Source organism: Pleurodeles waltl, chromosome 4_1, assembly GCF_031143425.1.
Source record: "Pleurodeles waltl isolate 20211129_DDA chromosome 4_1, aPleWal1.hap1.20221129, whole genome shotgun sequence".
Lineage (NCBI taxonomy): Eukaryota > Metazoa > Chordata > Amphibia > Caudata > Salamandridae > Pleurodeles > Pleurodeles waltl.
In genome coordinates, this window is record NC_090442.1 from 913,911,494 (window position 1) to 913,938,114 (window position 26,621).

The 26,621-nt window shown below is 44.3% G+C and overlaps 1 protein-coding gene across 1 annotated transcript in view; it reads left to right on the forward strand.

Annotated features, from left to right (window-relative positions):
* Positions 1–26,621, forward strand: part of GSAP (gamma-secretase activating protein) — a 646,974-nt gene that overhangs the window by 389,968 nt on the left and 230,385 nt on the right. The window contains exons 18-19 of the mRNA XM_069229679.1: positions 5,910–5,992; positions 24,489–24,542. Of these exons, the coding sequence (XP_069085780.1) occupies positions 5,910–5,992; positions 24,489–24,542 (137 nt within the window). The remainder of the gene's footprint in view (positions 1–5,909; positions 5,993–24,488; positions 24,543–26,621) is intronic.

Genomic DNA, 26,621 nt, shown 5'->3' on the forward strand with positions numbered 1-26,621 from the left:
CACCGGAAACAGCAAGCACAAATTAAGCACTGATCCAAACAGACTTAATACTTCCATAGAAAAGCAGAATGGCACCACCAAACTCAATCCCTATATATTTGCAGAACAGTGATAGTCAAGGATCCAGACTGAGTCAGTATGCCTAGAGCTCAAAGGCTCATAACACAGAACCATTCACCGTGGGGCGTCACAGTTCCCCTGCCATTACTGTAGTTCTCTATTAATTGTGGTCAGGGATAAGTCTTCTCATGGATCTATTTATTAATTTTGTAATAGAAGTTTCTACAAAGTGTATGCTCCCAGTTGTGCAACTTGATTATGCTGCAGCTAAAACTGGCTTCGATTACGAGACCTGTTAGTTCTGTGCACCTCATTTTGAATGAGCAAGAGAATTCTTCATAGCAAGGAAAGAACGTCTTTTGTAGCTCTATTTATCGAATGAGATCAAGTCTTCGTTTTTGTCTGTCTGAAAAGTATTAAAAATGGAGAACACTGAGGTTAATATAGGACCTTTGACACTCTGTTTTAAAGTATTGACATGGAGAAAACATGTGTTAAGAGGAGGTAAGATGTTCCAGTCTCTGTACCGGGTGGTCATGTTAGTTCAACTGGTGTCACAGCACTGCCCATAGCAGAGCTGGCAGCAGGTGGGGTATACCACTTGATATTTATCAGAAGAGAATCTGCAGTTGAGTGAGAATGACATTACCTAATGAAAAGTGATGGTAGAAAACTGGAACATAGGGCCCTAATCCAGCTTTCATGTCCAAAGATGCTTCTCACCAAGACTATGGTAGCGGTGTCATGTGGATCATTAGTCTTTCACAAATACGTGCATTGTGTATTATTTATTTTTTGAAATAAAAAAAGCTCATTTTGGAAGTGGGCTATGAATCATTTATTGAGTCTGTTTGAGCAGACCCTTGAATCTGACTTGTGCTTGCGACTCAGATTCATTTGTATATTCCTTTGGAGATCTGACATTAATCAGATATCCTTCTGCATTTGACTGAGCCTTATGCTAATTCCCTATGCATTTCTAATTCATTTTGAGGCTAGGCATATCTTGCCTTCTGTAATGCCCTTTAATCTTTCGTGAACTATTATGGTTTCTAATTTACACCTGTCTCAAGAAGGCTTATTCAATTCACTCTGTTACTTGTATATTGTGTAATCTTGACTTTATGTGAACATTACCTCATACATTCTTGTGGATAATACCATGTTCAGATCTTGCAAAGACGTTTGAAAAAAAAAAATTGATCAGATTATGAAAGATGGCATCAACAGCAGTGATCACTTGCAGAATTTCAAATTGTTTTCTACTTTTCAGAAATGTATGGTTTAAGTTTATTAGAAATCATGCTTTTTATACCTCCTTCCCACAAACCGCAAGTAAGTAGAAACTGCAAATATAGAGAATACTGATTATGACTTAGATTACTGCAGAAACTATGGTGGGATACAATTTCAGGTTTAAATTCATTTTTCACTAATGCAAGGCCTATCTCGCCCATAGGATAGCATTCGGGGTGACTTATTGCATGTTAAAAGTGTAATTTTCAAATAAGAAGAGATGGGCCCCCCAAGTCTGGTGTCTCTGGAATCACAATTTAAAATCACAATTTAGGCTGAAGTCGGATTTTAAATTGTAATTCTGAAAATGACACTTTTAGAAATTTGGCATTTTCTTACTTTAACCATTTGTTACCTTCTGCCGTCTCTGAATACAGTTCTAGGTGAATGACAGCTGGGGTCTTGTGCATCCCCTCAAGACAGCCACACACAAAGGCAGCTTAGGTGTGACTGATGGCCCATCCTGGGCAGGATGGGAGGGAAGAGCTAACACACCTGGATGGGCTGTGTCCCGATCCCAAACAAAGGGCTGCATAATCCACTGCAGTGAGTCTGGAGCCATGTCAGTGAGAGCAAGGACTCTGCACTCCAAAGTCTTCTCTTTGAAGTCTTCCCCCACTCAAAAGGCACCACTGCATATACGAACTTATGTACCTGGGGACATCCTGCCAGGAAGAAGGAATGCAGTGCTGTTGAAAGGGCTTTCACTCTGCTGGACTCCTGCTTTGCTGTGCTGACCTGCTACCCGCCTTGCCTGGTAATGAGAAGGACTGGACCCGGGCTCGCCTGAGCCCAGGGTTATCCTGACCCCTATTGTTATGGGTGTTGCTATGTGGATAGTGTAGAGGAGTTGCTGGACCCTTTAGAATACATCTTGACACTGAAATGGACTGGGTTCAGGAGTTCGATGATGCCAGCGAGTTGGACACCTCCCCTGACTTTGGCATGCTTTCTCCCCCTACAGGGGCTACAGAGGAGGGAACGTCATGCTCAATGGTGTTAAGAAGGGCTGAGGTTGTGGACCTCGAGCTTCCTTCTGTGGAGGTCAGGACTAACCTCTTGACCGGGGTGCTTCAGCCTGGGGCCTCCAGCTCTGAACCCCTCCTTCCCTTTAATGAAGCACTTAAGGTCATCCTTCTGGGGTCCTGGTCCTGACCCAGCACAAGGGCTCGTGTGATTAGAACGGTTGCCCATCACCATCAGCCTGTGCTGATAGACCCAAAGTTCCTGACCCAACACCCTACTCCTGAGAGCCTTGTCATCCAGGTTTCGTCATCCTGTTTGGGAAAAAGATGTTTTCTTCCGCCAGTCTAGCACTGCAGTCCATGATCACAGTATGCCTTTTGGGCCGCTATTCCCATACTCTCTGGGATATGGTCACATAAGTGCTGCCTCGAGTTCCAGAGGAGGTCCGGACCATTCTCTCCCAAGCCGTTACGGCCGGGAGAGATGTAGCGACCTTCATGATTCGTTGTGGACTTGATACGACCAACTGGGCAGATCGGTTGCATCCATGGTGGCCTTGATATACCACACCTGGTTGAGGACGTCTGGCTTCTCTGGGGATGTCCAGCAATCCTTGATGGACATGCCTATTGATGGCACCCGTCTCTCCGGAGACAAGGCGGATTCAGTGCTCGAACACTTTTAAGGACTCCTGGGCCATGGTTTGGTCCCTTGTCCTTGCAGCTGCTTCTCGCCTCTAACAGTCAGCCTTTCACCCCTTTCGTGGCAATGGAAGGGGCACCCAACCATATACCTTTCTACCTGGCCACTGACCCACGCATGCTGTACAGCTCCTGTGTGGACTGCAGATGCAGATCCTCAGAGCTTGTGGATCAGCGAGCCAGTGGGCCACCTAGTCCACCCCCACCTCTGCCCCTAAACCTTCCTAGTCCGTCGGAACATCGGGGACCAGTTGGCAGCAGGATTCTCCATCTCCTGCCCCACTGGGAATCCATTACCACAGACAGGTAAGTGTTGCAAATTGTTCGAAGGGGCTACTTCAAGACTCCTCCTCCAGCCATGCCACCATCATTCGATCATTTATTGGAGGATCATATGGCACTTCTCCACTAGGAGGTCAAGGCTGTCCTAGCAAAGGGAGCCATAGAGAGGGTCCCTGTGCCAGAAGTAGGTTGTGGTGGCTATTCCAGCTACTTTCTGGTGCCCAAAAAGGACAAGGACCTTTGCCCTATCCTAGACCTCTGGTCCCTCAATCCCTTCCTCAAGAAGAGTTCAAAATGCTAAACCTAGTTCAGGTCCTTTCTGCCCTGGACCCTGGAGACTGGTTGGTAGCGCTGGACTTGCAGGATGCCTATTTCCACATTCTTGTCCTCCCGGCCCACAGACGTTACCTACGATTCGAGGTAGATCATAAGCACTTTCAGTTCACTGTGCTCCCCATTGGGCTTGCCAGTGCACCTCAGGTGTTCATGAAAGTGATTGTAGTAGTTGCAGCTCATCTGCGCAGGTTAGAGGTTCCACTCTTCCCCTACCACGATGACTGGCTGTTGGAGGCAGACACGCCTCAGAAAGTCGTCTCCCACCTCCAGACTACTGCGAACCTCCTGCATTCGCTGGGGTTTACTTTAAACGTGCTGAAGTCATACCTAACCCTCTCAGACACTCCCTTTTATCTGAGCTGTTCTGGACACAGTGCAGTTTCGGGCTTATCCTCCCGAAAAGTGAGTCCCGGATATTTGGGCTATGATATTGATGTTTCAGCCTCTACCCTGGATTTCAGTGAGAATGACCCTGAGGCTGCTGAGCCTCATGGCCTCCTGCATCCTGCTGGTCCAACATGCCATATGGCATATGTGGGCTCTGCAGTGGGACCTGAAGTTCCAGTGGGCACAGCATCAGGGGAATCTCTCCGACATGGTTCAGATCTCAGGGAACTGTGAAAGACCTGCAGTGGTGATTGTTGAATCCAGTTTGGGCAAATGTCAGATCCCTCTCCCTTCCCCCAACTAGATCTGACATTAGTGACAGATGTGTCAATCCTGGGATAAGGAGTTGGCCATATGGGAGAGGCAAAGATCAGAGGTCTCTGGTCTCGGGTAGAGTCCTGGCTCCACATCAACCCTTTGGAGCTCCGGCAATCCGACTTGCATTGAAAGCATTCCTCTCCTCTCGCAAAGGGAAAGTGGTGCAGGCGTTCACCAACAACACCACCGCCATGTGGTACTGTTACAAGCAGGGTGGAGTAGGGTCGTGGACCCTTTGTCAGGAGGCTCTTCGCCTCCGGACATAACCGGAACGCTAGGGCATTTCCCTTGTGGTTCAACATCTGGCGAGTTCTCTGCATCAAGATGTATTACGGTTTGGCAAAAAAGCAACCCCTTGAGGGTTTGCACACTCATTCAACCAGAGCAACTGCTGCTACTACTGCGTTAGCATGCAGGTTCCAGTCCTGGATATCTGCCAAGAGTCAAGGTAGGTGTCTTTGCATACGTTCACAAAGCATTACTGCCTGGACAGCCAGGTCCGCAGAGACGGCTACTTTGGCTGTTCGGTCCTGCAGGACTTTTTGGTGTGATCTTGTTTCGCATCCCACCACCGGGAATGGTATTGCTTGGGTATCTTTTCTAAGGTAAGAAATCTGCAACTAGAAGTCTCTATCAGATGTACAAATTACTTACCTTCAGTAACAATATATCTGGTAGAGACATATTCTAGTTGCATATTCCTTACCGACCCACTCATCGTTCCCGCACTGCAAACTGATTTCTAGGGACAGGAACTTCCCTTTAAGGGCCCTAGTTTTGGCACACCATTCTCATAAAGAAAGTGATGTAAGTGCACTGGAGTGGCACCTATATATGACTGCGATGTCATCATGATGAACACGACGCCAAAGACGCCCGCGGAGTCGTCCGACGCCACCTAACAGCGTGGCACTGCTTGAAGAAAAGAAAACGCATCCAGTCTCATGCCTGGGGGTAATTTTAAGGTAAGGAATCTGCAACTAGAGTATGTCTCTACCAGATATATCGTTACTGAAGGTAAGTAACTTGTACGTTAGGAGTCAGTGGCCTCATAGCTTATGTGACACCTTCTGCTATTACTGACATCCTCAAAAACAACTTAGTTGTTCACTGTAAATGGACAACCCCACTGGGGAAAAGGTTCAGCAACCTCCAAACAAAAGAATTGTCCCTCTCCACTTTTTACATTGTTCTTATTTATTTATCTTTACAAAATAAGCACTGCTGGAAATTATCCATTTCTTACTAGACACTCTGCTTTTGTAACCAAGTCTTTAACTTCATTTTTTTTTTTAAACAAGGAGGAGTGACTGCTTGAAGGGAGGGCAGAAAGTCTAGTGATACAATATCAGCAACTATTCTTAATCTCTTAAACGCTAAAAAGTAGTCTACTGGGCTCTCAATTGGTAACAAACTAATTTTAGTACATTGGCTGTGCTAAAAAATAAAGCAGTTGAAAAGTTACCAAGGCATGGAGTTTTATAATGGTTTAAGATAACCGTTCAAATGAAGTTGTATATTCATCGTGCAGTAAAGGCTATTGGTCTTATTTTTGTTTATCAGCCTCCTTGTACAGAAAAATAAGCAGAGAGACAAGTCATCTCCACAAAATGTTGCCGTACACCTCTGTGCCACATTGGAATGGGGTAAGATATTTGTCTAAAGATCCATGGCTAATAATTGTTGTGTGCCTGCGTAAAATAAGTGAAATAATTTTGAGGTGTGTTTAACTAATTGCAGCATATTGGTCAGATGTGTGCCCTGCCGCTTAGTGGAAGAACCCAAATCTGCTTCAAAAAGCTATCCACCAAATTCATGCCCAGCTTGTTGCCAGTTAGAAAACTCTCTGCTTTACTAAGGGTTGAAAAACATCTGAAAATAAAGTTGTTTGGTCGAAGCTGCCTTCATTTTTACTTTACTTCTCCTTTTTACATCATGACCAGTTCGTGCAGGAACCTTTCTGACCACATGTCATGCATGTTTTGACAAAAACTGTTTGTAGCACTACCAGGGCAACAAGGTTTGTAAAGAATTATTAGTCAGAGGGCTGAGCAGAACCATAAATGGGGTTGTAACTTCATTTAGAGTAATGGTCAATAGGCAAGCCAGATGTTGTACCAAGCTCCTAATCACCCATTGTGGTACAAATGGACCCTTTCCTAGACCACTGAGTATTTGGGTGTTAGTAACATCAGTGTAGGCGAGTGTCGTCCACCTCGCCTACCGACGCGCAGACATGGCGCCTACCGTGCACCTCCTCCGTCCCCATCCCCCATCGGCACCGGACTTCCGGGTTGCCGCATCAGGAGTACGAGAGAACGCCACAAAAGAAAGAGACGCTGAACTGGAAAGAGAGGAGGCGAGTGAAGAAGACGAGACGAAGGAACCACGAGGATCGGAACGAATCGCGACTGAAACGAGTACTGAGGAGCGGAAGCCCAGCCCATGTGCTGGAGCTGAGGAGAAACCGCGAGGAAGAGAGAAATCGACCCAGGAGGATCGTGGCTACACAAGGTACGGGCCATATTCAGGGGCACCAACAGTAAAGGGGCAAGGGGGAGGTGGAAGGAAGAAAAGGAGACTGGGGAGAACAGAAAGGGAACAGGGCAAGTTGTTTTGGGTGACGGGGATTTGGGAACCACAGACTACCTTCCCACCCTATCACTAGCCTGATATAGACACAAGAACAGCCCGTTTTCCCCCTCTTCTTTTGACATAACCCCAGTAAAAACACCACCTCCTGTAGTTCCTTCCCACACCCCCCCCCCCTGTACTAACAAGATAATAGAGATAACAAACTACCGCCCTACTTACCTGGACATATCCTTTTGTTCTTCCGAGAGCCCACTGGAACCAAGGAGAAGTTACCCGGAGATCGCAACCTAACAGGAGAAAAGAAAGAACATTAACGACGCGTACAAGTCATCCCAAATCTATAACAGAAAATCCACAAAGAAAGACCGAGAAGAAGTACAGCCATTATTATTACAATATCTTTACTATATGAAATAAATAGTATCTACGCCCTTATAGGGCCCTAAAATCCGAGTCCGAGTCCTGTGTACCACTGAGCCCAACCCTACAATCAGGTTTGATAAAACTCATAGATTGAATGAGCATTGTGTTGGCAAAGCCTAAAACCTTAACAAGCTTGATCCACTCTGCTCTGTCCAGGGACGTTTGTAAAAGCTTTTCAAGTGCAAAAATGTGTAAAGTACAGCATAGCACCCTCTTCAGTGCTTGTGCTCTCATACTAGTACACAATTTTGCCACCTTTAGATAACTCCCCTCATGAGGACAGCTATAACTACTGCATCACAGGCCTCGAGCTCATAGTGGGAAATTTGACAAAGTATATGCTAAAGGCCCTGGGTGTCAGAATTACATATATAATTACATATAAGAAATTATACTAAATCATTTTGGGCTCCTAAAGTTTGAAGAGGTGGAACAATCCATTTTCTCCTTGGAAGTTGGAAAAAATAAGGCTTAGATTTCAGTTTCTGAAGTAGTGCCTCATGAATAGCAAAACTTTGTTCTCAATGCTTAAGACCATTGAGAAGTGAAATTTGTTAAGGGCAATATGCCCAGCCTAAGTGTCTGATAAAGTAGTTTAGCATATTGTGGTTCAGCATTGTGCAACTAAACCTCAAAACGTGATGTGCATTTGAAACTCATAGTCTTGGTAAGATCACCCGATGAGTGTCCTATATTCAAAACATTTCTGATCATCCTTTTTTAAATAATATTAGCAGTAGTGAACCTAATAGACCTAAGATTGGCCCAGCATTGGAACAATCCAGTTGCTCAAGGGTTAGGAGTACATAGCAGAGCTAAGGTGTGTCCTTGCTATAACCTTTGTGAAGAACGGCTTTAAATGGCCTAGGTCTTTCCTCAACCTAATCAGAGTCACGTATTAGAGGGGTCTATATCTTGCAAGAGATTCAAGGTTTTTAAACACCAGGTTCTGACAGGGACAGAGCAGGGGTATTGTGGAGTAGCTTCAGCATAGTTTTATAGAATTTATGCTATACCTCTGTTCATTGTAGCTAAACCCCTTATATCAGCTCCATACGATGCAACTGATGGTGCCTGAACCTGTTAGATCTCAAGGGCAGGTGAGGTTGCACTAATACCATATCTACTTGTAAAGTTTAATGTGGCATTTTACCAATACTTCAGATTGAGTACTCTTCTCTGTCTTTTTAGACTAAGACATGCTACAGTCACTTGGATATTCACTCAAACTCTTTCAAGCAAACTTTCCTTTAAATGAATATTAGCCTGATAGGATTGATGGAAATTAAGAACTGTAAACTTAGTCTTGGCTGCATTTGCATCTAGGTCCATTTTAAGCAAAATTCTGAAAATCTGTTCAGGATAGACTGCCAGATTGGCGGTGTCATTAGTACATTTGAAAAGACACTTGATCACACCATTAATTTAAAGTGTGAAACACCATTATTGTAAAGTATGTACTCCAAGATGCACCGTTGTTGCACAACTTTGTTCACCATAATAACATTAATAACATTGGACAATTGATCAATCATATCTGGCTGTGGGATGCCAAACAGATGCCCCTCTTTGCTTATACCAGCCAGCTTCTGTACTGTTAGGTCCAGGCTTGATGATATTGACAAGCCTACTGCTGATTCATTTGTGCCATGTCCAGTTGCAGACTCCTCTTAACCTAGAGGCACTGTGGTGCACAGGTGATCTGGTGAACAACCTCAGAGGAATACCACACTGACATTCTCTAATCCATGACAAAGATGATGTAGGTGATAAAGGAAATCTGCACTTTGCCGGAAAGTACTTTTGAGGCTTAACCAAAGTTTTGAAGATGCGTTCTGTTGAGGTACCAGCTTTCACAAACCTGCCACTCTACCATAACAGAACGTTTTTTGCACTGGTGCCCGTAGATTCCTCTCCAGTGAAACCTATCCCTCAGGTGGAGGCTTCTTGATTGGGACAAATCAGAAGATGGGCAAAAAGAAGCCTAGTGTACCAACTAAATTAACGTCTGACAAAAACATACACAGGGCATTCATGGATGACACAGTAGTTCTATCTGGCAACTTTACATCCCAGCCAGTGGTGGTGATAGCAACGTCAGGCATTCCTCACAAGTGTACATGAAGAAAACGTGTTAAAGTCACAAACAAGATTGGTTTCTGACTTTTTTTCATTAGTTGGAGTATGCCAGTGTCACTCTACGATGACTACTACTAAAGCCTTCTACTGCAAAATACTGTGAGAGGTAGTACGTACCTATGCTCAATCTGTTCAAGAGAGTTCTAGAACAAATGCCTATTGCTACCGCTTAAATGATTCTGCATCTTCTACCATGAACAGTCACCTCTCCATGAGGCAGCAAACTTGATTAAAGATTTAGTCTTGAGAGAGGAGGTCCAAACCAATATCAATAAACATATGTTCACAGGAAAAACTTAGATCTCTTGATAAATTAGATAATTCAACAGTCAAACAAATGGTCACGGCAATAACCTGCATCCAGACTAGAGTGTAGGCTCGAGACCCCTGAGCAGGGCTTGGGTGTATCAACACTGATGAATTCATGGCATTGATCTGTCTGCCTGTAGGTTGAAAAGAGTGAGTCACTGACTCATTGACCTCTATATATTAATATGGAAAGAATGCCTACCTAATTGTCAGGGCTTTTTTCTGATGTAATAAAAAGCTAAAGATTGCCCTAAAATTTGGAAATTATGATGGCAACATTCTGTCCGACAAACTCTGGGAAGACCAAGTTTTCGTTTTGTCAACAAGTACCTATTCAGTGAGCTGTTTATTAGGTAGTGTCCTCGGTATCCTACAGGCATGTTTAATTAATTGTGTTACTGAGTTCCTACTCGTCGAGTAGTTCAAGTTTGTCTGGTTAATTAAAATCATTACATTAGCAAAAACACAACTGCACATATAAAACCATACAAGATTAAGCATGATCAAATCATTATCAAGAAAGAATGTTAAGGTGTTTAGTATAAATAGCCTGACCTGCGGAATTCTATGCCTGGAAATGGAATTATGTGGATACAGCTGCATGCAGCACAAGTTACATGATGCTGATCTCCCAGATTTAATTGCCACACAAGGTTCAACAGATGGAAATTATTCATCGACTAATCAGGAGTGATCAAGATAATTAACGTAATGCCCCCAGCACTATCATCTGAATAAAATTTGCATATCCTGTTAAAGTTCATAGGTTAATAATAATCCATTGGCAAGCATTTCTTAGGAAAAATTAAACAGATTGCCCGAAGCAAACCATTATCTATTATCTGATTCCTTAAAACCATCACTCTTATAAGACAATTCTGATTAATTGAAACCATTTCACTTATAAAACAGTTCAAGCGTATGCAATAGTTCTTGGATTTAAATAACAAGGATTAAAAGTACTTGCTAGTGTTTATCTAATGTTGACCTTCAAACCCCAGCTATATGATAGGCAGTTTGAGCAGCGTGACCCTTAGGATGTAACTGCTGCTGGGACTTCCTGGGATAACCCGGTGGCTCAGTTCTGAAATAACAACTTGAGTTGAAGGTCGGGGAGCACCAGCAAGTCCAGACATGGCTACCGCCAGGAATTTAAGGAATTTGCAGTTTAGCTGCGGGTCATCTGGATTTAAACATACTCCTAGGGTTTCCCTACATGTGAAGCTTCTCTTCAAGAGTTTCTGCCTGAGGTTCCGCAGCTGGGGGCGCAAATGCAAACGACATGAATAACGTCTTCCTCCTGTCCGTTGCAATGCCTGCACAGGGTTCAACTTGCGCGCTTCAATGCTGGTGCGTTCCCCGAGGTCGGCAAACTACCCAGACGTAGTGCCATAAATCTGTGTTTCATTTGCACACAGACCACAATTGAAAGGTATGCAGCTGGGGCCAATGAGGTGTAATGCTTTAGGTCCAGCCCCATGTGCAAACGTGCACTGAACTTGACTTTATCTTCCACAAATGACATAGGTTTTGAAGCCCTCTCGGTTCACTTTTTAAAGGAATCGTATGCCACACCGGCCTCCCAAAGTTCTTTCAGACTCAGCAGATTGATGGAAGTATACCAATACATATTATACGCTGATTGCCATTTGTTTTTGAAGGGCTGTCCAGAGGGCACTATTCATGGTGTCTTGGGCACAGCTGATCTTGTACCATGTCTTAACGGAAGCAGCTCTTCTGGCAAGGTCTTGCCTTATTCAACCAAATTCTATACGGAGTTGGGCTGAGGATGTGTGTTGCGGTAGATTGAAAACTCTTCTGAATGTATTAATCTGGATTTTGACTATAATTACAGTATCCAGGCCTCGCATGGCCACACTGGCACAGGTGAGAGTAGACCATAGTTTTGAGGTAATGACTGCTAGGACTAGGTGACATGAAGGTACTTCTAGTTTCCTTGCCAAGATGGTAAAAGCATGTGTCAAAGCTAAGGCCTTCTTTCTGATGTATTGGTTCTGCTGCATGAAAGACCCTTGAATATCAAAGTTTATGCCCAAGTATTTGTTGTGCGATACTAATTCCAGATGGGTGTCATTCAAATACAATCTCGGGATGCACCTTGGTTGAGGACCAAGTAGCATTGTTTTTGTCTTGTTCACATTGATCTCCAAACGATTAGACTTTGTATAACTGGTGAGTACGTTCAGCGGTTTTTGTAGGCCCACCTTAGTCTGGCTGAATAGGACAGTGTTGTCATTATATGATAAGTAGGTAAGATAGATAAGGCCCAAGCGAGGAGGGTGGTGTGCCATAAAAAGGTTGAATAATTGTGGGGCTACCACAGAGCCATGTTTTAGACCTTGAAATGTCAAGGATTTTTCAGCACAGTCTCATGCCAGCTTTTTATCTGAATCCATGTATCTGTGTACAACAAGGTTATCGTCTTCAGTAATGGGTCCGGTAAGCCCCAGGACAGCAGTTTGCCCCAGAACAGTTCTCTGACGCTGCCGAGAACGGCTCTAGAAATCAATGATGCCAAGATGTAAATTCTTCTTCTGGCGTTGATGTTGATCAGCCAGAAAGGTAATGACTAGGATATTGGTTGTAGTGCCCACTTCTTTCCTGATACTGGTTTGATTTGGGGGAAGGATGTCGTTTTTGACTGACCACTCTGTTAAGTTGGCTAGAAGCAGAGATGCATAATATTTGGCTTTGGAGTCAAGAAGCGCTATTAGCCTATATTTGGCTGGATTAGCCCTATCCCCTCCCTTGTTTATTGGATTTATAATTGAGCGTTGCCAGCTTTCTAGATAGATTTCCTGATATAGTGTTACTAGGACCTCTGACCAAAATTCTGCATCCTCTTTAAAGATGGCCTCTGGTATACAGTTCGGACACGGAGCACCATCACGGCTGCCATCACGAAGGGTTTTGTGGATTAAATTCGGAGTGTATATATGAGTTAATCTACTTCTGCTGGATAACTTCAGACCCAGTTAGTTGTCGCTTGTTTGTTTGAGGCAAGGGCAGTTCTACTTTGAGACTTTACTGAGAAAGTTGCTGAAATATGGTTTGCCCACTCGAACTCTGAAATGTTTGAAGTATTTATACTACTACTTCTATAATTGAGGTTATTTATGATTTTCCAAAATTGCCTTGGGTTACTCAAGCTATCACTGAACATTATTTTAGACCAGAAATTATCTCTTGGTGCATTTTTTTCTCCTAGCAACTGTTTCCTATAAGCTTTCTTTGCGATCTTAAGTTGCTCCCGTATTAAGGAATTTTCAGGCTGTGGCCAAGGGCGATTGGCCCTTATATTGACTTGTGATTGGTGTTCGATAGTACTCAGTTTTTTTCCCAAAATGGACCCAAGCATCGGTTGGATGGACTTTTATTCTTAAGCTGTTGATCATTATCTCTGTGTCCACTGTTGCAAGGTCTGCAATTGTTTCTGTTGACTACGGCAGGCGCTTAAAGTTAGTTATTTCTGCCTTCAGGGGCTTGTGTGTGGTCCGATGGAGTTACTCCTATTAGCAGGAGTTGAAGCGAATGATCACTGAATGTGATGAATTTAATTGCAATGCGCTTTACCAATGGGATCAGTGGTAGAGAAAGAATTGTGTAGTCAATGAATGATCGTGACTTGGGCCCTTGATATGTTTAACCGGGGGGGGGGGGGGGGGGTCTCCTCCCTAAATCTGCCGTTCAGAACCCTCATTAAAAAAAATTCTAGTGAGGAGACTAGCTGCTCTCCACAATGGTCCAGACACTTAACTTTCCTGCGAGGCGGATGCAAGACATTCCAAAATAGATTATTGATGCAGAGTACTTAATCATCCTCTACTGAACATAAGAGACTGAAATTGAAGTCATTATTATGTCCCACGCTGGCTGAAGCTGCATGTAGCCCGTGATTGATGCCAGTACATTTTTGATTGTGGCCTTCTTTCTGCAGGCATTGGGATGTGTATAGATATTATACAATAAGACGGGTGGCCTGCCTTCCTGTGACCAATTACTAATTTTGATAACTTGGAAACCGGGGTCTTCAGGCGATAACTCCTCCGTAGTAATATCCAGGCACAGTGATACGTAGACTGCTAGGCCACCACTAGGACTTCCATACTGTGCAGGCTTGATGGCCTTAGATTGGTAGGATATGTAACCTTCCATAGGTAGATCATATAAAGCCCAGCTTTCTTGGAGGGCTATTATGTCTGCGCTTGCCAAGCTCTTAGGGGGAGAGTCATTCAGGAGCAGTGTCTTTGCTCCTGCAATGTTCCAGGAAATAAGTCGAAGGACCTCCAGTTTAGAGGAAAAAGAAGTTAAACATCTTACTTAAGCTAGTCCCATCGAGGCTTGGCCATGCTTGGGTGACGGATACTGAGGTTCGCGTCTTCTCGATGGCCGGAGATGTTGCCTTTTGCGCCCCTCAGTACTGGGCAGAGGGACTGAATAACTTTGTTGCTACAATGAATATGGGCACATGGGTCTCAGGGGTCTGCTCGGCATAATCCCCCAAATCTCAAATATTGTGGCTGTGGAGAGAAATAAGTATACTATTTCATTTGTTTTCCATGTAGTTAATGTAGATTCTGATCAATGGATGTTATTGGTTGAGCAGAATTCCACTGCTATTAACTCTGCTGAGGTTAAGACACTGAGCTCAGGAATAAAATCTCACCTAACAATCTTAAGATATTACCCCTATTGAGAATATCATGTTGACCTTAAGTGACTTATTCTGGTTGGAAAAGTAGTTTAGACAGCCTACTGTTACTGTACAATGTGGTCTGCAGACATTTTGAAGTACCTCCCGACGGTATCTTTCCTTGTTTGTCCACCTCTAGAGGATTAGGTACTTCTTCGTGCGAACTTGGATAATTACCACTTGTTGGACTTTCTGATTTCCAGAACCTGGAGTGAAGAGTTTTGAGAAGCCTTTGTCGTGCTTGGAGACTTCAAAGAACTGGTGCAACCCTGGCTGTTGATACTAATGGAAAGAAGATTACGTTGCAAGAAGTATACCTTCAATTTATTGCATGCTGCATGAGGTGCATCAATACAGTGTGACTGGGGTCTCTGCACTGGTCCCGCTCCTAAATTAAGTTGGGGTGGTGAGCTACTGTCCTGAGTTGATTGACGGGTGTTGAAGTTCCCCCCGGCTATTTACCCGGACTTCCCATTCAGTCATATTTTTCTGTTTTCCACCATCTACAGTGGCTTGTCCCTGTGTATCACGTGCAAAATGAGCTGCCATTTGAATTGGATCAGCAGAGTGAGCCCTGTGACTTAACTTACAAGCTGAGGGAACCTCCTGGCTTTGACATTGTGCTTTGGCACAGTCAATTGTCTGTGGTGCTGTTGCCAAGTTTTCAGTTGAGGTGATGGTCAGCATTTCTGTACCATTCAAGAGGCTGTTAAAAACATTAGCCTCTGTGCTTGCTGTGCCTGCTGTCCTGGTCGTGGCAAATATTGGGTAATTCTGTTTGGGGACTGCCTCCTTAGGCTGAACGTATTTATGTCTTGCTTTCCATATATATATATGATTTGCCTCTTAGTAAGCTTAGAGAGAGATGAGCCTTTATTGGTGGCGGTTGAGGCGACCGCTTTGGGTATCTGCTCGAGAGTCGACCCAAGTGGCTTAACTTGATTAATAAGGTTTGATAGCTCTTCTTATGTTCCGCTTAGAGTATCAGCATATGAGAGGTCCTAACTGGTTTTGCTTGAATAATAGCATTTGATGGCTCTTCTTGCTATTCCGCCAATGCTAGTGGTGCTTGTTGTGTCTTGAAAGCTATCATTGTGGTTGTTGTTTAGTTCATTTTTAAAGGTAGTTCCATTTGGTTGTAAGATGTTTGAGAAAAATTACAGTAGAGAGGACAATATTATTTGTCGGGCCGCATGCATATTTTGCTGATGGTGAATTGTTTACAGCTTGTATCCTTGTGATTAATAATGTTAAAGCTTCCAACTTTTGATTGATGCTGAAGATATGCACTATGGCAGGTCTTCCTTTAAAGCAGCATAAGGTCAGTGGACCAGTGCTGATAGTTGCAAAGTATTACCAGCAGATTCACAACTGAGAGTACTCCCTATTGAAATAGCTAGCCCAGTCGGTGGCTCTGCCAGCTGCATCTTGCATGCCTGATGTTTCAGCATTTGCTCTGCCTGAATTGGCTGGCTGGTTGGAAGGCAGTCCACTCTGGCCTGGTTTGCATGGATTGCTGCCATGCGGTCTTTCAGGAAGGTAAAACTTTGTAGTTGATTGGCTTTCCCAAAATATGTTGCTTTGCACTTTGGAGAGGATGCCACCCCAGACTGCTGTTTGACTTTTTTTTTTTTTTTTTTAACTAGGTTAACTTGAGTCCTTCGGCAAAGCACGCTTCTGCAGTTTGTTCACCAGAGGGTTGGACCACTTTTCAGACCTTATTTCAATACCACCCCAGATGATGGCCAGCTGTTTTGGCAGAAGCAGAGATAATCATCAGAAGTAAGCAGCAAGGGGTTAGTGATTAATGATAAAAAGAGCTTAGTTGATCAGGCCATTGTGCAGTTAGAGAGATTCGAGAGTTTAGCAAGGGAGCTGCCGGTGCCTTCTAAGCGGCCTTACAACTTGACTCAATTACGCAAGTTATTTGTGCTTCTCGCTTGTGTTACTCATTGACTGAAGGCTAGGAGAGCACGAGCATGGCATTCTCCTTACCCCAAAGCCCCTGGTACTCTGTCATTTTTCCTGATACTTCTTGAAGACAGTCCTACTGTGGTTGCACTTGTGTGGGACAACCGATGTAGATGGCACGTTCTTAAAACATGAAGCAGAAAAAAAATGAGAAGCATACCCGACAACAAGCCGCACCCAGACCTAGCCGAACCGCCTCCGCAGATTCGTGGCTCAACCTACTTATACAGCAACCTACACCCTTCCATGACCCTTGAAAAGCCCTCCAAGATTATCCTGTTGCAGTTTGGTGGGTGCAGAAGGAGCTGAGAAATTAAGTGTTGGAGGATTTTTTTGGAGTGGGGGTGAAGATTTTGACATAACGTTGGTGCGTTATGGAATGTTCATGCACATTCATGCATGATCTGGGTGTGTTCTATGTGGCTGTTTGCTGAAGAGTACATTCTGGGGCATGCTGAAGCACCCAGGACACAACAATAGGTGGGAGCAATAGGTGCAGTTGCTGTGGTAGGCACAGTAAATTTCATGTACTTATTATGCTGTTGTACTTGTTGTAATTAATTAATACTGGCATTTAAACTGTCCAAGACCAAGTCACAGCTGAATCCCCCACTCAGGTCACGCTGGGCAGCTGGGTTTCAAGGTTCAGCGGAGGGTCCTGTGACGCTAGCAGCTCACCTCAAATCACCACAGCTGCGCGACTCCCCCTGCTCACTGTGCTCGCAGAGGCAGGCACTGAGCCGGGCCTCCAGGGGCACCCCTGGGAACCTGGGCCATACTCATGGCGGCTCCCAGAGCCCGCTCGGTCGATTGCCGCACTGTATCCTGGAGGATCCTCTCCTACCCGCTGTCAGTCCTCTGCCAACCTCTTCGCACACTTCCACTTCCTGTTCACCTGATGGATGATTTCGGCTTCTATAGTTAATAGCAATGCATCAACAGTAAAAATAAAATTGTTGCTTATATCATTACCTCTGTGTCTGTTCTTTTTTATGGGTAGACATACCTGTGTCATCTGAATTATTGTCTTTCCATGGACCTGCCCCAACACCAATCTTCTTGTTTTTCTTTTTCCTCAAATGTTGTCACTGTATTTCTGTGCCGGCCAGCTGCTTCTTCCATTTTAATTTCCTCTGGCTACCTTCTTTCTGCTCTCCTCTTATTCCCTTACAAAACTTGTGTTAGGAGCCTGTGCTCCTGCTTTTTCTTGCTTTTGTTTATTCCTTCACTACCCATTCCTTTATTGCAACCCCTACTTCCCTTAGCAATAAATGTGAATATATCTTACACTATCCCTATTGGTCTGTTTACAGCGGTTTCTTTTGTTTTTCAGTGCTGTGATGATTTGGTGACTCAGTTTGTACCATGATGACCATGCATTGTGAATTTGTGTTCCTACACTAGAATAAAAAGAGTTCAGAAATTAAGCCGTTGCTTGAGCAACACACACGCATCTTTTGAAATTACACCCATCTGTCTGCACCAAATAACTAGGATTCACAACTAGCAAATACAACTTGCAAGCCCACACACTGCACTCTAGCAGGTCCATTTACTCTGCAGGCTCAAGCAGTCCATTAAGACTCAAGATGTTCACTGGTTCTTTCAAGTCAGGTGCATGTCCCAGCTGAATGAAGGAACATAGTTCTTATAGGCATGCCCTAGATCAGGCTTCTCCAATAAGTAGATTGTGAGCTACTGGTACCTCTCTAGCTTGCTGTAAGTAGCTTTCTGTGTGCAGACCAACCTAATAAATCAGAAGCTTTTGCTTGGATAGATTAATACATGTATACTAAAGTTGAAAATAGTGTATTTGAGATGAAAACCTATGTATTTTTAGAAACCATAAGCTGATGTAAGGCAAAAAGTAGTTGAATTTCCAAAACATATAAAAAACTAGTATTGATTGATAAATCATGTGGCATTAGGGACAGTTATTACTAACATTACTTTGGTGCCAGGGGCACTGGAGTTAGGAATACAAGGCTTTCCAGATTGACAAAGCATTTTTCACATTACTGCTGACAATCCGGCCTGATACAGTGATGTGTGTACTGCTGGTAAACTTGCTTATGGTGTTTAATAATGCAATCTTGTTTGATGTGGACACAATTACAAGGTTAATATTAGTAGCTCAGGATTATTTTCATTGAACATAAGTAGCGCTTTATGCAGAAAAGGTTGGAGATCCCTGCCCTAAAACATACTTTCCCCCATTGAAGTGGATCTCGTTTCAGGAGCCCCTGTAGTCAAAGGAATCTAAATCTTTGACCATGCCACCTTCTTTGTCATTAACTTAAAGCAAGGATATTATTCAGCCTACAGACTTTGACACTTAGAAAAAACAAGGAAACTGCAAGAAAAAATCCACATTGCAAGGGTTTTTTGTTTGATAAAAAGAAAATTAAATCTTTTTCTTTAAAAAATCAGTCATTGTAGGAAAGTACCCTTTTTTGGCACGGTTACACCCACTTTTTGCCTGCGTGTTTTGACTGTTCACTGGGATTCTGCTAACCATGGCCCCAGTGACTGTGCACTCTCCCTCTAAATTTGGATGCTTGGGACTTGGGACACAACGAACATTTGCCATACTGGTGTCCCCATATACGTCCCTAGTATATGGTACCCAGTGGATTGGGGCTCCAGGGGTTCCACATGGGCTGCAGCATGTATTACGCCACCCATGGGAGCCCATGTGTCTACAGGCCTGCATTGCAGCCTGCGTGAAAAGGTGCATGCACCCTTTCATTTCAGGTCACTGCACCAGGTCACTGTAAGTCACCCCTATGGTAGGCCCTCCTAGCTCGGATGGCAGGGCTGCAGGTACATGTGTGAGGGCCCACCTGCATGAGCAGAGGTGCCCCTACGAACTCCAGCTCAATTATCCTGGACTTCATAAGTGCGGGGACACCAATTTATGCGTGTACTGGACACAGGTTTTTACCTGTGTCCAGCTACATAATGGTAACTCCGAACATGGGCATGTTCGGTATCAAACATGTCAGAATCATACTCCAATACTCTTGCCAGTATTGGGTGTATGATTCCATGCACTCTGCGGGCTCCTTAGAGGACCCCTAGCATTGCTACGACCAGTTTGCAGGGTGTTCCAGGAAGCACACTCTGCTTCCATCCTACAGACAGGTTTCTGCACTCCTGCTGCTTGACAAGCTCAAGCATAGAAAGGCAAAAAAAGGATTTCCTTTGTGAGAGGGAGGCACCACCCACTTTGTTTGGAAGAAGGTGTTACAGGGCTTGGGAGCGACTCTGCTTGCAACATTGTTTCCATTGCTCCTTCCAGCAACTGCAACATTTCCCCAGCTGTGCATCCTCTGAGGGCGACAAGTCTTCAGTCTGCACAAGAAGCAAGATGGAATCACCCTTGGAGTGAGGGAGTCACTCCCCTGCAACAGCAGGCACCAACTGAAACGACGACCAGCTGTGTGGATCCTGCATCTTGGGTGGTGGTCTGTAATGGTCCCCTTGGTCCTCTCTACCAGCTGTCCAACTTGGAGACGGTAAGTCCTTGACTCTCCACGCAGCACAGTACCCCAGTGCACGGAGTCCCTTGCAGCTACCAAGGCTTGTTGGCATCTACTCCAAGGGATCTTCAGGCTCTGTGTAGTCCCAGCACCCAGCACTCTTCCCTGTGAAGCACAGCCCTTTGTATCTTGCTCCTGCGATGTGTGTCTCCTGCCAAAGTGTGCTGCGTTGGCCTCACTGCGATTCCTGTGCTTGCTGTCTGTGGGTCGCCTGTGGGGGCTGCCTCCTCTTACTGTGACTCGCCTCACTGCTGAGGGTCACCCAGGACTTCCCTCCATGGGTTGAACCCCTCAGACCTTGCTGGTCCTCGGAAGCTCTGCATTTCTTCTTCCATGACATTTGCGTTTGCCAAGACTTGCTGCACTGTTGACTGTCTTCGTTCACCGTCGACCTGGTCCTACATCCACAGATGGGTAGGTAGTGGCTACTGTCACGACCGGACACTCCTACGTGAACTGGACTTAGTCCCCTTCCTACACAGGTCTTCTTCCAGGATCCACTTTTGGTTTCTTGCAGTCTTGTCTGGGTCTTGTATTATCCTCTTCTGAAGTCCTTTTGGTGGGTTTGGTGAAAACCAGACACTTACCTCTTTTCTCCTGGTTGCTGGGGCACTCTGGGCCTTACCTTGTGGGTTTCCTAGTTCCCCAAGTTCCCCTCTACTGATTCCACTTCCTTAGGTGGGGGCCTAACTTTCGCATTCCACTTACTTAGTATATGGTTTGGTCCTCCCGTTGGGCTTTCAGTATTGTCTATTTCACTGTTTTCTATTATTTTTATGCTAATCACTGACTTCTAATGTGTACATAATAGTGTGTTTACTTACCTCCATTTGAGGTATTGCCTGTTCAGTATTTTAGTGTTACTCTGATAAAGTACCTTTATTTTTTGTAACTGTGAGGAAATGCCTCCTTGGCATGGTTACACCCTGACTTTTTGCATTTGCTGATGCCAAGTTATGATTTGAAAGTGTGCTGAGACCTGCTAACCAGGCTCCAGCACCAGTGTTCTTTCCCTAAACTGTACCTTTGTCTCCACAGTTGGCACACCCTGGCATCCAGGTAAGTCCCTTGTAACTGGTACCCATGGTACCAAGGGCCCTGATGCCAGGGAAGGTCTCTAAGGGCTGCAGCCTGTCTTATGCCACCCTGGGGACCCCTCACTCAGCACAGACACACTGCTTGCCAGCTTATGTGTGCTGGTGGGGAGAAAATGACTAAGTTGACATGGTACTCCCTTCAGAGTGCCATGCCAACCTCACACTGCCTCTGGCATAGATAAGTCACCCCTCTAGCAGGCCTTACAGCCCTACGGCAGGGTGCACTATACCACAGGTGAGGGCATAGGTGCATGAGCACTATGCCCCTTCAGTGTCTAAGCAAAACCTTAGACATTGTAAGTGCAGGGTAGCCATAAGAGTATATGGTCTGGGAGTCTGTCATACACGAACTCCACAGCACCATAATGGCTACACTGAAAACTGGGAAGTTTGGTATCAAACTTCTCAGCACAATAAATGCACACTGATGCCAGTGTACATTTTATTGTGAAATACACCCAGAGGGCATTTTAGAGATGCCCCCTGAAAACATACCTGACTTCCAGTGTGGGCTGACTAGTTTTGCCAGCCTTCCACACACCATACATGTTGCTGGCCACATGGGGAGAGTGCCTTTGTCACTCTGTGGCCAGTAACAAAGCCTGTACTGGGTGGAGGTGCTTCTCACCTCCCCCTGCAGGAATGGTAACACCTGGCGGTGAGACTCAAAGGCTCACCCCCTTTATTACAGCGCCACAGGGCATCCCAGCTAGCGGAGATGCCCGCCTCCTCCGGCCACAGCCCCACTTTTGGCGGCAAGGCCGGAGGAGATAATGAGGAAAAACAAGGAGTCGTCACTGGCCAGTCAGGACAACCCCTAAGGTGTCCTGAGCTGAGGGGACTCTGACTTTTAGAAATCCCCCAATAGGATTAGGGATGTGCCCCCCTCCCCTCAGGGAGGAGGCACAAAGAGGGTGTAGCCACCCTCAGGGCTAGTAGCCATTGGCTACTAACCCCCCAGACCTAAACACACCCCTAAATTGAGTATTTAGGGGCCCCCAGAACCTAGGAAGAGAGATTCCTGCAACCTGAAGACGAAGAAGGACTGCTGACCTGAATCCCTGCAGAGAAGACGGAGACACCAACTGCTTTGGCCCCAGCCCAACCAGCCTGTCTCCCCACTTCGAGAAAAACTGCAACAGTGACGCATCCCCCAGGGTCCACCGACCTCTGGAGTCTCCGAGGACTACCCTGCATCTAAAAGGACCAAGAACTCCCGAGGACGGAGGCCCTGTTCCAAAGAAACTGCAACTTTGCAACAAAGAAGCAACTTTTAAAGACCATACGTTTCCCGCCGGAAGCGTGAGACTTTCCACTCTGCAACTGATGCCCCCGGCACGACCTGCGGAAAACTAACACTACTGGGAGGACTCCCCGGCAAATATGGGCCCGTGAGTAGCCAGAGTTGACCCCCCTGAGCCCCCACAGCGACGTCTGCAGAGGGAATCCAGAGGCTCCCCCTGACCGCGACTGCCTGCTTCAAGGAACCCGATGCCTGGTAAAGACACTGCACCCGCAGGCCCCAGGACCTGAAGGAACCGAACTCCAGTGCAGGAGTGACCCCCAGGAGGCCCTCTTCCTAGCCCAGGTGGTGGCTACCCCAAGGAGCCCCCCCCCCTTGCCTGCCTGCATCGCTGAAGAGACCCCTAGGTCTCCCATTGAAACCTATTGCAAACCCGACGCCTGTTTGCACACTGCACCTGGCCGCCCCTGTGCCGCTGAGGGTGTACTTTCTGTGCCTGCTTGTGTCTCTTTCTCCCCCCCCGGTGCCCTACAAATCCCCACCCCCGGTCTGCCCACCGAAGTTGCGGGTACTTACCTGCTAGCAGACTGGAACCGGACATCCCTATTTCCATTGAAGCCTATGTGTTTTGGGCACCACTTTGACCTCTGTACCTGACCGGCCCTGAGCTGCTGGTGTGGTAACTTTGGGGTTGCCTTAAACCCCCAACAGTGGGCTACCTTGGACCCAACTTTGAACCTTGTAAGTGCTTTACTTACTCTTGAAACTAACAAATACTTACCTCCCCCAGGAACTGTTGAATTTTGCACTGTCTAATTTTAAAATAGCTTATTGCCATTTTTGCCACAACTGTACATGCTATTGTGATGATTCAAAGTTCCTAAGATACCTGGGAGAAATACCTTTCATTTAAAGTATTGTTTGTAAATCTTGAACCTGTGGTTCTTAAAATATATTTTTCTATATAAAATCCTATTGGCCTGGAATTGTCTTTTGAGTGTGTGTTCCTCATTTATTGCCTGTGTGTGTACAACAAATGCTTAACACTACCCTTTTGATAAGCCTACTGCTCGACCACACTACCACAAAATAGAGCATTAGAATTATCTCTTTTTGCCACTATCTTACCTCTAAGGGGAACGCTTGGACTCTGTGCATGCTATTTCTTACTTTGAAATAGTACATACAGAGCCAACTTCCTACAGTAACACTGTGTGGTTCTTTCATGTGTGTAAGTGCTGTGTGACTACAGTGGTATTGCATAAGTTTTGCATGTCTCCTAGGTAAGTCTTAGCTGCTAATCCACAGCTACCTGAGAGCCCTGGCTTCCAAGACACTGTCTACACCTCACTAATAGGGGATACCTGGGCGTGCTCAGCACACACCAGGCCAGCTTCCTACGATCAATACGAGAATGTTGGACAAAGTGTTCTGGTGTTGTCTTCTGAAACTTTGGAATACTCACCTAAAAGACATTAGACACTGTCTCAGTCTCTGGCCACCTTCTGCAGGGTTCTGAAGATAAGCCTTTTCAGACCTTTGCAGTCAAAAGGTAACATGCACTCCTTAACACGATCCATCCAATCTCCACGGTCCTTATTTAGCCCGTTTCTGTTGTGCTTTACTTTCTGGTTCATCAGAAAATAAAAACTTTAATGAAATATTTCATGATACTGGTCTTAAGTAAGGTTGGTCTGTTTATTGTCAGATCTCATGTCTTTGTTTCTGTCTTTTAGTATAAAATGCCAATGAGCAACATACTTGATTAAATCTCATCCACGTAATTGGCTTTGAGAATGGCAGTGAGAACTCATCTGCTGTCTCTCCTTGTAAAATTACATTACTATGTTGTCCATTGTACAGTTTATGTTTCATTCATTGCTGCGTGCAACAGCCTTTGCTTTAAGGCTTCATAGAGAGATAATGCAGTATGTGACATACTAAATACAGCTTTTAATTGAGAAATATGTAGGTTGGCAATGTGGGCTTTGGTTGGTGTTATCCATGAGTGTGGAAACAAACTGCCAATAACAGAGCTGAAATATTGTGTTATATAGTCACAATTTACTCCACTTTGATTTAAATTGAGCATTTTACCTGTGTCTGCAGGTGGTTCCTGGTGTAACGTGCAAAACGGACCTAATTATCTTACCAGTGTTACAGGTAAGTCAATGTAAATGCAGTGGCTAGTCTGAGACAGCTGTTAATGTAACTGCTAACATTAGGTGCCTTCGTTTTTCATTTGGCAATGTCAATGTGTAGTCATAATCTTTTACTTCACTGTTCTATGTGATGTGCTATTTATAACTAATAGTTACTAAATACTACTTATACATACAGGACTGGGGTGTCAATTTTTCCCAAGAATGAGGATAAGCAACTTGAGTTCTCTATGGAAACTACCACTAATGAACCAGGACAGTTGAATCTTAGGAAACCTACATTGTGATGTGTGTGCTGTCTTTAACAATGTTTCTAGCAGTTTCACCTTGTTTTCAAGTAAGCAAAGGGCAAAGACATTCCCTGTTTACCTTCATAGTGCATGAAAGATGAGTAAAAAAATACATCCACACATCTTGCTCTAGTGCACACTATTCAAGTTATTTCACTGAGCTCCGACTATTTACTTAACGTTTGACTACCTACATTTGAGGGACATACCGATTTCATATTTGCTTGATTTGTCTCTTGACTGATTACAACTCCCCTGTCGTGAGTATAGCTTTTTTTGAAGGTGAGGCTGTGCTTGTATGCATATTTGTAAAGCCTGTTTATTTATAAGTGCAGTATAGGTCCATGTGTAACTATGGGCCTGACTTAGAGTTTGGCAAAAGGGGTTACTTTGTCATAAATGGGAAGAATGTCTCGTCCTCCGTATTACGATACCATAAAAGCCTATGGAGATCGGAATGCGGCAGACATGATATCCGTCACGTTTGTGACGGAGTAGCGTGTCCGCCAAACTCTAAATCAGGCCCTATCTCTTAATTGACAGTTGGTTTCCCCCAGTGTATCTGGGATGTACAGGTTTCATATTTAACCTGGTTTCTAATACTCTAAATTCTTGATGGAGTTTTAACATCGTAGTTCCCCTTCCAAATGAACTGAAACTTCAGTTCCTTCGAGAAATCTACCATAATGCAAGTTATTACTTCCCATGATGTTAAATCGGGTACATCCATGCATTGCGATAAGTATATCCGGAATATCTTTACATCGCAGTAAGTTGCTTTATTCCAGCTTGGGTGCTTTAAAATTTGAAGCTAAGTTTGTAAGAATTATATCTAGCCCCTGCATACACATAAACATATTCACACACACATATACACATTTTAATTCCAAAACTAAATCTAATTATTTAAATGTCTTAGTTTTGTAATTTTTAAATTAAATTGACATTCATTAATAAATGTAATTTAAATTAATGTATTAGTAATTCTTTATGTATTTTATTTATTATAAATTAATTTTACATTACCTGTCCCTAAACCCAAAAAACACTTACTACCCGTACAGAATACCCATCCCTGTACCTTAAAAGCTCAGTACTACTCCCTAGACTACACATTCCTCATCCCTTAAAATCCCTATATTCTACCCATCCCAGTACCATAAAAACTCCTTACTACCCTTAAATACTACCTTTTCCTAAATTCTAAAAGGTCTTACTTCCCTGTACACTATCCATCGCTGAATCCTAAAAACCCTTTCATATTTTTGAATTGTTCGCCAATTTCTTTTGTACCTTAATTTTTGTGTGTAGTTGCTGTTAATATGCGCTTTCACATTTAGATTGGCGCAATCATTTTTCAAACAGTTGATTTGGCACTTCTGAGTTCATTGAGGTGTAAGTAGAAGTTATAAAAAAAAAAACTAAAAAAAGTCTGTGTGCACCCTGCAGCACTAATAGTGTCCTGCCACTCTGTGTGATTATTTTTTCTCTGTGCTGAAATCACCAGTTACCCTCCTTACATTCTTCCAGTATTCTTCCAGCTTTATGCACTTTAAAAGCATGGGCACAAAAGATCAAATCCCCGTAGCTCTATTCTGCTAACAAACCTCTTTAGCAATTTATGAACATCTGTATACAAATATAGATCTGATGGGATCACAAGTGCTCTTAATGATGCTTTTTGCATAGCATTCAGCATTTGTTGCAGTAGTCTCATGGTATAGAGATGCTTTCTCCATTCATTGTTTAACTTTTTCAGAGAGCCTTAAGAGCAAGTGGATTTGAAAGCA